The sequence below is a fragment of the Theropithecus gelada genome, chromosome 1 (genome assembly GCF_003255815.1).
Source record: "Theropithecus gelada isolate Dixy chromosome 1, Tgel_1.0, whole genome shotgun sequence".
In the NCBI taxonomy this organism is placed as follows: Eukaryota; Metazoa; Chordata; class Mammalia; order Primates; family Cercopithecidae; genus Theropithecus; species Theropithecus gelada.
This window is the reverse complement of record NC_037668.1, coordinates 12,947,796-12,963,780: the sequence shown is the minus strand read 5'-3', so window position 1 is coordinate 12,963,780 and position 15,985 is coordinate 12,947,796. Positions and strand designations below refer to the sequence as shown.

The following is a 15,985-nucleotide window of genomic DNA, read 5'->3' as shown; positions in this document are numbered from 1 at the left end:
GATAAGGTTAGCTTTCCAAAGTCAGTCTCATTTGCATTCGGCATTCAGATACACTCGTGTATGTATGTGTATATGTGTATATGTGTGTGTGTGTGTGTATGTGTGTGTATATATATATATATATTTTTTTTTTTTGATACAGGGTCTCACTCTCACCCAGACTATAGTGCAGTTGTGCCATCACAGCTCACTGCAGCCTCAACCTCCTGGGCTCAAGCGATCCTTTGGCCTCAGCTTCCCAAGTAGCTGGGACTACAGGCATGTGCCATCATGCCTGGCTAATTTTTAAATTTTTGTAGAGACGAGGTCTCACTATGTTGCCCAGGCTGGTCTCAAACTCCTGAGCTCTAGCAATCCTCCCGCCTCAGCCTCCCAAAGTGTTAGGATTGTAGGTGTGAGCCACCACGCCTGACCAGATAAGTTTTCTTAATGGGAGAGCAAGGGAGGGAGTTGCAGCTTTCTGGGAGGGTAGCAGATGAAGGAGTAGAGGAGGACTCAGGGATTTATGTGGTCCTCAGATTACTTTATTTCTGGAGTAGTTTACAGTATGCCTGTTGTGAATGTGTCTCATCCTTCATGTGTGTAGTGGGGAAAAAAGGTTGAGTTTCTGATCCTGAAGGTAAAGTTGATATTAATAGTTATCTAAAGTTTGCTACATTCTGACCCCATCTGCCTGTCTGCATATCCACATTCATACCACTCCCAACCTCCATGCATGCTGTTTTCGATCATCATGGTCCTAAACCTATTATTTCCTTTTTCATTGGACAAATTATTTTAGGTGTGTGTTTCAGTCAGAGCTTTCCCTAGTTCTCCCAGGCAAACTCTGTATTTGTTTCTGTTTCCAGTGTTCGTTGATTATAGCAATTATTGTATTAGATTCGCTGTTTCTTGGTTTGACTGTCTCCTCAAGAAACTAATCTTTTTGACATGAGGGATTTTTTTTTTTTTTTCCTTTTTAAAAAGCATTTGAGGGCCAGGCATGGTGGGTTATGCCTGTAATCCCAGCACTTTGGGAGGATCACTTGAGCACAGGAGTTTGAGGCTGCCATGAGCTGTGATTGTGCCGCTGCACACCACTCTTGGTGACAGAATGAGACCCCATCTCTTTAGAAAAAAAGCATTTGAGTGTTTGAATTGCCATCCTGTCTTTCTTTGAAGAGTCAAATGCAGCTTACATCATCTTCGGGTAAAACAAAATTTTGGGTTCAGAAACTATAGGGCATAAGAAAATAGCTGAACTGGGCACAGTATCTCATGCCTGTAATTCCAGCACTTTGGGAGGCCAAGGTGGACAGATTGCTTGAGCTCAGGAGTTCTTCCAGACCAGCCTGGGCAACGTGGCGAGACCTTATCTCTGCCAAAAATACAAATAGCTGGCCATGGTGTGTGCCTGTGGTCCCAGCTGAGACCAGGAGGATTGCCTGAGCCGTGGAAGTCAAGGCTGCAGTGAGCCAAAATTGTGCCACTGCACTCCAGCCTGGGCAACAGAGTGAGATCCTGTCTCAAAAATAAATAAATAAATAAATAAGAAAGAAAATGGTTGAAAATGTCTTTCCTGTGCCTTTGGAGTCCAGGATGAGGTTAAAAAAAAAATGTTTCCCAGATCTATTTTCATAGGTAGTTAAAATATACTTTAAAAAATTATTGTAAGGTAGTGTCTAAAGTGTATTCTTATCCCCAACGCTTGATACTATTTAAAAGAAAGATTTATTATTGAAGGAAATAGAAATTGACTTAATGGAATTGTTTTGGTTATTTGAATTGTCATTTCTGTAGGGTATTTGAGAATGTTAGGTTTTATTTGGAATCATTGATAAACAGAAGATAGATTAGAATAGAAATATTGTACCGCTTCATTGTTCCTAGTCTACAAATTGATTTATGCTGTTACTCAGTTTATGTCTCTCTCTCTTTTTTTTCTTTTTTGAGGTGGAGTTTAGCTTTTGTTGCCCAGGCTGGAGTGCAATGGTGCAATCTTGGCTCACTGCAACCTCCACCTCCCAGGTTCAAGCGATTGTCCTGCCTTAGCCTCCTGAATAGCTGGGATTACAGGCATGTGCCACCACGGCTAATTTTGTAATTTTTTTTTTTTTTTTTTTGAGACGGAGTCTCGCTCTGTCGCCCAGGCTGGAGTGCAGTGACCGGATCTCAGCTCACTGCAAGCTCCGCCTCCCGGGTTTACGCCATTCTCCTGCCTCAGCCTCCCGAGTAGCTGGGACTACAGGCACCCACCACCTCGCCCAGCTAGTTTTTTGTATTTTTTTTTAGTAGAGACGGGGTTTCACCGGGTTAGCCAGGATGGTCTCGATCTCCTGACCTCGTGATCCGCCCGTCTCGGCCTCCCAAAGTGCTGGGATTACAGGCCTGAGCCACCGCGCCCGGCCTTTTTTTTTTTTTTTTAAGTAGAGATGGAGTTTCTCCATGTTGGTTAGGCTGATCTCAAATTCCCGACCTCAGATGATCCACCTGCCTGGCCTCCCAAAGTGCTGGGATTCCAGGCATGAGCCACCATGCCCGGCCCAGTTTTATGTCTGTTGTATGTATAGTAAAAAGTAGCAGTCTCTTTCTTTACGTAGTAAAAAGTAGCAGTTTCTTACCTTTTTTTTTTGAGACAGAGTCTGAATCTGTCGCCCAGGCTGGAGTGCAACAGCACTATCTGGTCTCACTGTAACCTCTGCCTCCTGGGTTCAGGAAGTTTTCCTGCCTCAGCCTTCCAAGTAACTGGAACTACAGGCACACGCCACCACACCCCAGCTAATTTTACATTTTTAGTAGAGATGGAATTTCACCCTGATGGCCAGGGTGGTCTTGAACTCCTGACCTCAAGTGATCCGCCCACCTTGGCCTCCCAAAGTGTTAGGATTACAGGTGTGAGCCACCACGCCCAGCCTAAAAGTAGTGGTTTCTATACCTGTCATTATCATAATATTTTACTGCTTTGAGATATATATATATATATATATATATAGTGGAGCTTTTTTTGTTAGATTTGAAGAGAAAATTAGACGATGAATTCATTCTAATTAAAAAAAAAAACTAGATTTTAGGCCAGGCGTGGTGGCTTACGCCTGTAATCCCACCACTTTAGGAGGCCAAGGTGGGCAGATCACCTGAGGTTAGGAGTTCGAGACCAGCCTGACCAACATGGTAGAACCCCGTCTCTACTAAAAATACAAAATTAGCTTGGCATGGTGGCAGGTGCCTATAATCCCAGCTACTTGGGAGGCTGAGGCAGGAGAATGGCTTGAACCTGGGAGGGAGAGATGGCAGTGAGCTAAGACCATGCCATTGCACTCCAGCCTGGGCAACAAGAGCAAAACTCCGTCTAAAAAAAAAAAAAATAGGCCGGGCGCAGTGGCTCACGCTTGGGAGGCTGAGGCGGGGGGATCACCTGAGGTCGGGAGTTCAAGACCAGCTTGACCAACATGGAGAAACCCCGTCTCTAGTCTCTACTAAAAATACAAAATTAGCCGGGCGTGGTGGTGCATGCCTGTAATCCCAGCTACTTGGAAGGCTGAGGCAGGAGAATCGCTTGAACCCGGGAGGCGGAGGTTGTGGTGAGCCAAGATCGCACCATTGCACTCCAGTCTGGGCAACAAGAGCGAAACTCCGTCTCAAAATAAATGAATAACCTAAATTTTAAAATAAAGAAAAAAATCTTTGGCACTCTACCTTTCAGCTGTCAGTGGAAACCACTTAGGTAGCTATGAAACAATTCTTCAAATATTTTATGGAATTCTGTATTTGCCAGAGTATAATAGAAAAAACTAGGCCGGTACTGGACTGGGCGTGGTTGCTTATGCCTGTAATCCCAGCACTTTGGGAGGCCGAGGCGGGTGGATCACCTGAGGTCAGGAGTTTGAGACCAGCCTGACCGACATGGTGAAACCCCGTCTCTACTGAAAATACAAAAATTAGCCAGGAGCTTATAATCCCAGCTACTCAGGAGGCTGAGGCAGGAGAATCACTTGAACCCAGGAGGTGGAGGTTGCAGTGAGCCGAGATCATGCCATTGCATTGCACTCTAGCTCCTGAGGTCCTGGGCAAGAGAGCAAGACTCCATCTCAAAAAAAAAAAAAGAAGGCTGAGTATGGTGGCTTACGCCTGTAACCCGACCACTTTGGGAGGCCTAGGCAGGTGGATCAGCTGAGGTCAGGAGTTCGAGACTAGCCTGACCAACGTGGAAAAACCTCATCTCTACTAAAAATACAAAATTAGCCGAGCGTGTTTGTGCATGCCTGTAATCCCAGCTACTTGGGAAGCTGAGGCAGGAGAATCATTGGAACCCAGGAGGTGGAGGTTGCCGTGAGCCGAGATCATGCCATTGCACACTCCAGCCTGGGCAACAAAAATGAAACTCTGTCTCAAAAAAAAAAAAAAGAAAAGAAAAGAAAAAGAAAAAAGAGGAAACTAGGCTGGGCTCAGTGGCTTATGCCTGTAATTCCAGCACTTTGGGAGGTTGAGGCAGGAAGATCCGTTCAGGAGTTTGATATCAGCTTGGGCAACATAGCAAGACCTCATCCTCTACAAAAAAAAAAAAAAAATTAGGCATGTTGGCATATGCCTGTGGTCCTAGCTACTCTGAAGGCTGAGGCAGGAGGATCTCTTGAACCTGGGAGATCGAGGTTGCAGTGAACCATGATCATACCACTGCAGTCCAGCCTGGGTGACAGATCACAAAAGAAAAAAAAATACTACTTGAGTCAGCAAGTACATACCGCATTTCAGAGCCTCAGCTTGTATACTGCATGTTATTCTGAAACTACAGATCTCACTTAGCTTTCTAATGAAAAATTTTTGTTTCTTCCTTTCTTTTATAGGAATATATTTGTCCCAGATGTGAATCAGGCTTTATTGAAGAAGTGACAGATGATTCCAGGTATTGTACAAGCTCATGAATAAGTCAGACATTATATTATCAAAACTATTTTCTCTCAGCATGGACTGAGTAAATTGAATTTGTTTTATAACTTACACTCTACAGAGAGAGCGAGAATGAGAGAGAGAGAGAAAGTAAGTGTCAGTGAGTGCATGAACTTGCACAAAAGAGGGCAGAAGAATGGGAGAGGAAAAAGAAAGAAAAATGGGAAAATTTGGAAAGTAATAAGATAGCAGATGTGGTGTTATGCACTGCTTCTGATTGTATGTGGCATTCCATGTACAACTGTACGCATGTCAGAGTAAATCTGGTAAGTTTTCATTTATTAGCTGAGACTTGGGGGCTTATCTTAGATTATTAGTTGGTTTTTAGTGACCACTCTGATGCCTGAAGGTAAACTGCTGTTATACCTCTTTGGTGGGTTAGGGAGTGACTTCTGACATAGATACCTAATCAGGTAAACAGGCTGTTCTAGTCAGGGAAGCTGTTTGTTCCTCTACTTTGAGGAAGCCTTGAGTCTCTTGTTCTTATTAAGATTATTTGGCCAGTGTGGTGGCTCATGCCTGTAATCCCAACACTTTGAGAGGTCGAGGTAGGTGGATCACCTGAGGTCAGGAGCTCGAGACCAGCCTGGTAGCCTGGTCAACATGGTGAAATCCCATCTCCTCTAAAAATACAAAAATTAGCCGGGTATAGTGGCAGGTGCCTATAATCCCAGCTACTTGAGAGGCTGAGGCAGGAGAATCACTTGAAACTGGGAGGCGGAGGTTGCAGTGAGCCAAGACTCCAGCCTGGGCAACAAGAGCGAAACTGTGTCTCAAAAAAAAGAAAAAAAAAAGATTGTTGCTGTCAAACTTAGGCCATCTTTCCAGTGTAATATTAATATATGGATTTGCAGTGCTTGGAATTTGTTCTTATTGGCCTTAGTAAAGGTATACAGCTGATAAAAAGGGGAAATATTTCTGGAAGTGACTTACATATTATTTTTTTGTTTATGTGAACAAAACTATAAAATGTGTTTTCTTGTTTTTTTTTGTTTTTTGTTTTTTTTTTTTGAGACAGAGTCTTGCTCTGTTGCCAGGCTGAAGTGCAGTGGTTCGATCTCGGCTCACTGCAACCTCTCCCTCCCGGGTTCAAACGTTTCTTGGGCCTCAGTCTGCCCAGTAGCTGGTACTACAGGTGTGCGCCACTGTGCCCTGCTAATTTGTTTTGTATTTTTAGTAGAGACGGAGTTTTGCTGTGTTGGCCGGGCTGATCTCGAATGCCTGGCCTCAAGTGATTCGTCTGTCTTGGCCTCCCAAAGTGGTGGGATTACAGGCATGAGCCACTGTGCCCAACCTAAAATCTTTTTTTTTTTTTTTTGAGACGGAGTCTCACTCACTCTGTTGCCCAGGCTGGAGTGCAATGGCACGATCTTGACTCACTGCAACCTCTGCCTCCCAGGTTCAAGTGATTCTCCTGCCTCAGCTTCCCAAGTAGCTGGGATTATAGGCACCTGCCACCACGCTTGGCTAATTTTTGTATTTTTAGTAGAGATGGGGTTTTACCATGTTTGCCAGGCTGGTCTTGAAGTCCTGACCTCATGATCTGCCCGCCTCAGCCTCCCGAAGTGTTGGGATTACAGGTGTGAGCCACTGCACCTGGCCTAACCTAAAATTTTAATAAATTTTAAAATAGCATTGATAGGATGGCCTCTTTTGGTAAACACAATGGCACATTTGTTCTTTTGGGGCTATTTGGTTAAACGTTGGTCTGAAAATTGAAGAAATACTGACTGGTCAAAAAGAATCTGTAATCTGAAGCATCTTAATCTTGGAGTGACTTTGGGGATTTTAATGGCAGTAGGTAATTCCTTTACTGTTACTGTTGGCAGAATCTAAAGTTTGAAGGTACCTTCCACAACCAGGAAAAACTACACATTTTACAGTATGTACTATTAGTTTTACTTTACTAATGATTGGTGATTATATGTGTAAACAAGCTGGAGCTTCTGGGGCAATATGTGGCATGGGATCTATTTTGATACAGTTAAATGTCATCTTGGTTTTAAATAGTACAATACCAACACTAAACCTTTAAGATTAGCATGACTGCAAAATTAGCAGTTTTGTGTGGATGGCATGCTAACTTGGGATAGCTTTTTGTTTGTGCCATTATAATTGCATCAAATACTTATTTCAGGCACTTATGCTCTGCATGTGCTAAATAAAGGATATATTGGTTGTGGGGGAACGATTAATGGGCTTATTTTTTGCCAAGTTTTCAAGTAGTAACCCTGTTTTCTTTAGGCAGATAGTACTTTTATGCAAATACAGTTATAAATGAGAATGAATAACTATAGGATGAATCTTTGCCTAGCAGGGAACTATGGATTCTGTGGTTTTTGTTCTTAATTCTTTTATATGTCTTTGTAGATCATAGGTTGTCTTATATAGGTGCTATTGGTAGCAGTTTACTCATACAGACTGTGTGTTTTGAAAGAGATTAGTGTTTTACATGAAAGAAGAAATCTTTTTCTTAGAATCCTTGTTTTAGAGGCAGTATGGTATTTCCTTCTATAAAGTTCATAAGTATTTGCTGATTTAAATATTTAGCAGTTGCAGTGGTAAGTAGTGGAAGGGTAAAAACCAGTAAGAGGAGGTTCTCACATGTAAATATTAGATGATGGGCGCCATCTGCTCTTAAACTTCCATGTAGAGGAGCACACTGTAAGTTTTCTTAAGCTTTGTAACATTTCTCAGAACAACGTGGTACTTTCTATTATCCCTTCTCTATGATTAGCTCTATTACTCTTAAAATGTAAAGGAATTTTAAGGAAAGCGAACAGTGAGGTAGCTTCAGGGAGAGCAGAACCCCAGAAGATAAGAGTTGCAGTTTCAATTACCAAGGATATTTAAATCCCTGAAACTGTGTAGTAAAGGCAGGAAGGAAGAGTCCTAGAAACCTGTCTGGGCTTGAGCAATCAAATGGATACATAGCCACTCAACTTAGTTTTTTATGGTATGTGGTAGTTCAGTTAGCTCTTTATTTAGCATAGATGTACAAGTACTTTTGGGCTTGTTATACATTTGGAGTGATTTTTACAAAAGTGGTTTTCTGAAATTAATAGAGGTATTAAATGGTTTCTAATCATGGAATAAGGCTTGAGAATGATTGCATAAAGAATGGCATTGGCTTTGCTTTTTCATTTTTGGTTTCAGACTAACTAGGGTGTGTGTGTTTCCTCAGTGAGCTCAGCACAATGCCTGGATTGGTATTGTAATCCTACAGATGGAAACTATTTGTAGTAGTTTGTGAACTTATCATTGGGGTGAGTGTTTGTATGTTTGTGTGCTTAAGTGTGTCTCTTGAGGTAAAAGTGGTATCCAGCAGTTCCTGTGATTCTTTCCATTCCCCCTTCCTGGATGTGTTAGCTTGTTTTCTTTGTTCTTTGCAAATTTCATGAGGACAATGGGATTTAATATTTCTCTCCACTCTTCAGGGTCTTTGGGAATAGATAGTTATTTTATCATTTTCACGTGATTAATTCAACAACTTTTATTTTTGAGTCTCAGTATAGGATATTGACATTGCAGGGTTTTTAAAGGTGATAGTACTGTGTAATGTCTGACACTTAATGAACACTCTACATGTATTTGAGAGGCATTAATAAATTGCAGTCTTTGCCTCCTGGATTTATATTGATGAAGGAGGCAAATGGGTTGAAATGGATGCAGCACATCCTAGATATTTATAATACAAGGTAGGTTTTAGAATCAAAGTGAGAGTGCAGAGGGGTGTGGAAGAGTCTTATTTGGTTGGTGAGTACAGAAAGGCTTGATGGAGGAGGTAGCATTTGAGATGGGTCCTGAAAGGTGGGTAGGGGGAGAAATATTTATTGAATCCTTTTATAGTGTTTTAAATACAGTACCAGGCCCCTTACGTTACTACATTTAATCATTCCTAAGACATGTTAACTATTGTAGCTGCACATGTTTTGTTCATCTGGTGGTTGAGTGGTTTTTTAGTGAAACATTTTGTTTTGTTAGTGTTTTTTGAGGATAAATGTTTTTCTTTTGATAGGTCAAATCTGAATTGCATTGCTGGCTGTGGGTCCTTCTTCCTTCTCTATGGTGACTTCTCCAATTTGCACTGGATTTAGCCTTGAAAATCACTTGATTTTGTGGTTTATGATACTTCTCATAGATTAATTTACATGCCAGTTATTCATAATTTCCTTTATAGGTGTTGTGTTGGGATGAGTTATTTTTCCTTATTGGGCTTTGTTCTCATTATGCCATTCTATATTTAGCTTCTGGGAGGGGAGCTTGTTCCTGGGAATAGAATCACCACTCATTCCTTTTCTCTTTAGTTTTTTAGGTGGTGGCGGCAGTCGGATAGACAATAGCACAACAACACATTTTGCAGAGGTAAGTTTTCCTTTAGTTGTAGGAATTCTTTAAGAAGTGATTAGGTGTTAAAATCATGGCAGATACTAATTTTCCAGTGTGTCAAGACATCAGAGTTTAACTGAATGTATAAGAAAAAATGTGGGCCAGAGTAACCCTTGGGAAGGTTTGTGTTTTCAGTAACTGGGGCTTGAGCATGTTACCTTTGATAAACCCTTGTTTAGGAGAAAGTAATAGCCTCAAACTGTATTCTTTTAAACTGGTAGTGTTTTTAATTCTTGTTTTCTACTTTGTTATTGTACATACAGTGTGAGAATAAAAAGCTTGTGCTGTTTTTGAAATAACAGTGTTGCAGACTCTGCTTTAGTGGTGTGACAACCAGGTAAAGTGCAGGCCAGGATGAGTTGTCGAAGTCACAATGAAATAGTCTTCAACCTTGTACAGAGGTGCTGGTTTCCAGGGCTTACCTTTAGTCAACACAGTAGTTTGGTGTAGATTAAGGATACATTTACTTGCCTTTCAGATCCCAAGATGGGGTCTGTAAATAATTTCTATGTGTTCTTATAATGTGGCGTCCATATTTTTTGGGAAAAATCTTAACTGTGATTTGAAAATAGGGTATTAGTCTTCATTCTTGAATACCATTTTATATTAAATCCAGAGTAATTTTCTTTTTTCACTTTGTCCATTGACCTAAAGTCTTTTTTTTTTAAAAAAAGAAACCATTGTAACTATTTTTAAGTGTATAATTCAGTGGCATTAGTACTCTCTGTTTTTAATCATTTAGAGACTACAGCCCAGAAGGTACAAACCTGCCAGCCTACAAAAAACACTGATGTTTTTCTTTTGCTTGTTTGTATGTGTACCCTATATTGCCATACAACTTGTTCAGCTCTAGAAAGCTGACAGATGCTAAAAGTAAGAAATAAGTTAAATCCCATAATCAGGATTTCTTTGTTTTAGGATGACATTAACCTTTTCCAGAGATAGCTAAAGTGCCTAGAGAGATAGCAAAATATTTCACTGTTTTGTATGTAAATTGAAATTGTACTAGTAGTATATTTGAAAAGTGATATTTAAGAAGAAGCCTGTAAAACCCTAAGCTTCTTTCCCTTATTATTTGAAAATTGTTTTAAGACCTGTAGCCCCCACATTTTGATGTTGTTAGATTTACCAACATTGTGTGGGTAATGGTCCAGTTCTATTTAGGGTGGTTTTTCTGCTTATGGTCTGTACTACTTCTTAATATCCAGTATTAAGAATTTTGGTTAACTCTGAACTGCCCAGGTTGATTAGAGTGATTCCAGACAGATCATGTTTTGAACTTCCATTTTTATTTTCTCATTTGAATGAATTGAAAAACGTTATTTAAAATGTATTCTGGGCCAGGCATGGTGACTCACGCCTGTAATCCCAACACCTTGGGGGCTGAGGTGAGCAGATCACCTGAGGGCTGGAGTTCGAGACCAGCCTAGTCAACATGGTGAAACCCCATCTCTACTAAAAATACAATAAATTAGCTGGGCATGGTGGCATGTGCCTGTAATCCTAGCTACATGGGAGGCTGAGACACGAGAATTGCTTGAACCCGAGAATTGCTTGAGGCAGAGGTAGCAATGAGTCGAGATCGCACCACTGCATTCCAGCCTGGGTGACAGAGCGAGACTCCATCTCAAAAAAATAAAATAAAACAAAATGTATTCTGTTTGCCAGTCCTGGAAGCCTTTGTGATTTCAGTATTCTTTTCTCTTGTGTGTGCTATTTGTGATAACACAGATTGTCACTTACTGATTATGCATATGCAGAAGAAGAAATTTCATTTGATTTTTCTTTAGTGTTCTCTTTTAGGTAATGGAAATAGATTGGTCTGCCAATTTTGTAGATATGACTCACCAGGAAGAGATGCATTGAGTAAGAAGAAAAATAAATATATGTAGTCAGTTACCTAACTTTAGTAATGCTAAATCTGACACTGATGGCATGAGTTATCCTTCAGGTGTTAAAGTAATTTTGCTGATTCATAGCTTGTAACTTCGTGTTCTTTAGATGTTGCCAGGGATTTTTAAAAAATTAGCTAAGAAGTGTATGTGTGTGTGTGTGCGTGTGTGTGTGTGTGTGTGTTTAAGAGATGGGGCTTTACTGTGTTGCCCAGGCTGGACTCGAACTTCTGAGCTTAAGTGATCCTCCCACCTCAGGTTCCCTAGTAGCTGGAATTACAGGCAGGTGTCACTGTGCCTGACTAAAAGTATGTATTGAATGTTTCATACATAGCACTCTCCTAGAAATAGGGCCAGGAAGTAAATGTCATGGTTGCCTTGCCTGAAAGGAACTTAAAATTTAGTTGTGGAGCAAGTGAAACACTTAAGAAAACAGGGAAGGCTGGGCGTGGTGGCTCATGCCTGTAATCCCAACACTTTGGGAGGCCAAGGCGGGTGGATCACCTGAGGTAAGGAGTTTGAGACCAGCCTGGCCAACATGGTGAAACCCCATCTTTACTAAAAAATACAAAAAATTAGCCAGGCATGGTGGTGGGCGCCTGTAATTCCAGCTACTCAGGAGGCTGAGGCAGGAGAATCGCTTGAACCCAGGAGGCGGAGGTTGCAGTGAGCGGAGATTGCACCACTGCACTCCAGCCTGGGCAGTAAGAGCGAAACTCTGTCTCCAAAAAAAAAAAAAGTGTACAGAGTATAATAAATTTATTGTGGGATATATGTAACAAGTATAGTAGAAGGAAGAGATAAGGTGGGCCGTGGTCTTGAGGAGAGGTCATATAACAGTGATTAAGAGCACAGCCTCTGGAACCAAATTGCCTGAGCTCAAATCCTGTGTCTGCCACTTATTGGCTGTGTAACCTGGGCAAAGTTACTTAGAATCTCTCAGTGCCTCTCTTGTTTCCTTGTCTGTAAATTGGGGGAAATAATCATCCTTTCCTCATAGGGATGTTATGATGATTAAATTGAGTTAATACATGCTAGGTGTGTAGACCTGACTGTGCCTACCATCTAGTGAGTGCTTGATACATTTTAGCCATTATTAAGACTTCATAGAGAAAGTAAAACTTGGCACTGGAGCCTTGAAGAGTAGGTGGAATTTAGATAAGCAAAGATGTGAAAATTATCTCAAAATAGTATTCATAAGCTGTAAGGTTTTATGCTTATGTCCCTGAAGAAAAAACAGAAATAAAATTATATATAGAAACTAAAGTTGTTTTTCTTTTCCCCGCTTTAGTTGGTAATTTCAGCAAAGACTTATGCTCAGGTTTGCTCTATTTTTCTTTAGCCGGAGCTACTTGTACAATGAGGTGGTTATTTTCTATAAGTAACATTTACTGATAGCTGAATTCTTAAAATACTGACTGTATTAGAAGAGGCTCATTCCAAGAAAATTTCTGACAAAATCGGTATTGACTTTTTTTTAAAAAAATGAGACTGGGTGGGAGATAAGAGACTAATGGGATAGAGAGAAGGTAGGGGAGGGTTGCCAGTTACATGGGAGCAATGTTTGAATAATGTGTGAGGGCCAGTGGAGAGTGAATCTGAAAATGTTGCTAGCAATTTGTAGAGAGAAGACATTGCTATACTAAGCTCCTGCTGGTAATCTGGAAAGTGAGCCCCATAGCTACCTGAAGGTTTCATTGATTACTTGCACTTCTGACCATGACCTGGTGCCAGTGGGTCATCTGATCTTAGAGTCTCAGCTTACCTGAATGGATCACTTCAGTGCAAGAGTGGCTCTGGCGGCTGCCTCAGATTAGGAGAAAATATGATACATGGCTTTCTGGAAAAAAGAGCTCTCAGGTATGCACAAGAAGGCAGGGTGCTCTGAGCTGTCTGATTTATATGTATTTAAATAAAATTTGTTTTTGTTACATAAGCAGCATTATAGTGGCAGTAAAAAAAATTAAAAATATGTATCTTCAGTTTCACAATTTTTTTTTTTTTTTTAAGACAGAGTCTCACTCTGTTGTCCAGGCTGGAGTGCAGTGGTGCAATCTCGGCTCACTGCAGCCTCCGCCTTCTGGGTTCAAGTGATTCTCCTGCCTCAGCCTCCTGAGTAGCTGGGGCCACAGGCGCATGTCACCACGCCTCGCTAATTTTTTGTGTTTTTAGTAGAGACGGGGTTTCACCATGTTAGCCAGGATGGTCTCAATCTCCTGACCTCGTGATCCGCCTGCCTTGGCCTCCCGAAGTGCTGGGATTACAGGTGTGAGCCACTGCGCCCATTCGAGTTTCACTATTCTAAGAGCTCCCTTTTTCCATACATTTCCTTTCAGATTTTGTCTTAAGGCGTAGATACTGAAAAATAACAACTTTAAGCTTTTTTGTTTTTGTTTTTTTGAGGCGGAGTCTTGCTCTGTTGCCCAGGCTGGAGTGCAGTGGCATGATCTCGGCTTACTGCAACCTCTGCCTCCTGGGTTTGAGTGATTCTCTCACCTCAGCCTCCTGAGTAGCTTAGATTACAGGCCCCCGCCACCTAGCGTGACTAATTTTTGTATTTTTAGTATTTTACCAAGTAAAATAATTTATAATTTTTGTAATTTTGTATTTTACCAAGTTGGCCAGGCTCGTCTGGAACTCCTGACCTCAGGTGATCCTCCCGTCTTGGCCTCCCAGAGTGCTGGGATTACAGGCATGAGCCACCGTGCCTCGGCCTAAGCTTTTTTAAAAATGAGAAATATCTGCCGGGTGTGCAGATCATGTGAGGTCAGGAGTTCCAGACCAGCCTGACCACTGTGGCGAAACCCCCCCATCTTTACTAAAAATAAAAAAAATAACTGGGTGTGGTGGTGGGCACCTGTAATCCCAGCTGTTCGGGAAGCTGAGGCAGGAGAATCGCTTGAACCCAGGAGGCGGAGGTTGCAGTGAGTTGAGATCGCACTACTGCACTCTAGCCTAAGCAACAGAGCAAGACTCTGTCTCAAAAAAAAAAAAAAGGAATATCCCATATTCTCATTACTTGATTATAGCTTTATGCATTTTTTAGCATACTTCTCATTTCTCATATGCATACCTCATAACTGTTTAGAGTTGCTGTCATAAGAGTATATCGTATTTCTGCCTCTAAAAATTTACTTGGTATTATGTTATAAACCTTTTACTTGTCTCTCTATAGTTAATAGAATTATAGCTGGACATGGTGGCTCACGCCTGTAATCCTGGCACTTTGGGAGGGTGGAGGCAGGCGTATCGCTTGAGCCCAGGAGTTCAAGACCGGCCTGGGCAACATGGTAAAACCCTGTCTCTACAAAAATAAAAATAAAAAGTTAGCCAGGTGTAGTGGCATATGCCTGTAGTCCCAGCTATTCGAGAGGCGGAAGTGGGAGAGTCTCTTGAGCCTGGGAGGCAGAGGTTGCAGTGAGCTGAGATCGTGCCACTGTACCCCAGCTTGGGTGTCCAAGTGAGACCCTGTCTCGAAAAAAAAGAAAAAAATTTTAGGACTTCATATTCTTTAATGGCTACACTATATTTATTGAACTATTATCCTGTGTTAGGCATGTCTAGTTATATATGATGGTTGATCATTGATCATACTTCTTCTACCTAAGTCTACAACATACTGAGAAATAAAACAGAACACCGGACAGATGGATATAAAAATTTAATTTTTATTCAGCTGAATTGGAACACAAAGTTGAACTGTGGCCAAATGGACATCCTAAGTTTATACAGGATGACCTACCTGAGAATTAGAGTCTGCAGAGCAGGCACACATAATCAGAACCTCTTATTTTGCATTTGCGCAACTTCACTTGCTGGAGAAATGTGAAATCATTAGAGATTAGACTTTGCTATTTGCTAATCAGGTACATCATTCCTCTGTTGAAGAGTACATACAATACGATGCCCTTTACATAAAATTCTAAAAAATGCATACCACAGAAAGATCAGGGGTTGCTTGGGGATGGGGAGGGGCAGGAGGGAAGGATTATAAAGGCACACGAGGAAACATTTCGGAGTGATAAGTATCTTCCTTGCTTTGCTTTAATGTTTTCACAAAATCACCTGTGAACTTTTTCGAGATTACGTTTCTAAGGTTAATAATTATAAAATTATTTACCCTTAATTGACTCATCTTTATAGACTCTAATATTGTTTTTTGAGATATAATTCATATACTATGTAATTCACCCTGTTAAAGTATGCAACTAAGTGGTTTTAGTATATTCACAGAGTTGTACAACCGTTTACCACTGATTTAGAACTTTTTCATCATCCCCAAAAAAATCCCCATACACCTTAGTAGTCACTACATACTTCTCCACAGTTCTCTCAGCCCTAGGCAACCACCAATCTATTTTCTGTCTCTATGGATTTGCATATATAGGATATTTGTTATAAATGAAATCACGTAATATGTGAACCTTTGTGACCGACTCTTTTCTACTTAGCATACTGTTTTCAAGGTTCATCCATGCTGTAGTGTGTATCAGTACTTCATTCGTTTTTATGGCTGCATAATACTACATTGTATGGATATTCCACATTTTATTTATTCTTCATCAGTTGATGGACATTTAGGTTGTTTACAGTTTTTGCCTGTTATGAATAATAATGCTGCTCTAAATATTTTTGTACAAGTTTTTGTGTGATCATATGTTTTTAATTTTCTTGGTTATATAACTAGGAGTGAAACTGCTGGGTCATTTGGTAACTGTTTACGTTTTTGAGGACCATACCATAATATTTTAAGAAGTGCTGATGTGATCATGGTTAGT

The 15,985-nt window shown here is 40.9% G+C and overlaps 1 protein-coding gene across 1 annotated transcript in view; it reads left to right on the top strand.

The window, feature by feature from the left end:
* Nucleotides 1-15,985, top strand: part of RNF115 (ring finger protein 115) — an 81,356-nt gene that overhangs the window by 30,794 nt on the left and 34,577 nt on the right. Inside the window, exons 2-3 of the mRNA XM_025375807.1 lie at nucleotides 4,824-4,882; nucleotides 9,234-9,291. Of these exons, the coding sequence (XP_025231592.1) occupies nucleotides 4,824-4,882; nucleotides 9,234-9,291 (117 nt within the window). The remainder of the gene's footprint in view (nucleotides 1-4,823; nucleotides 4,883-9,233; nucleotides 9,292-15,985) is intronic.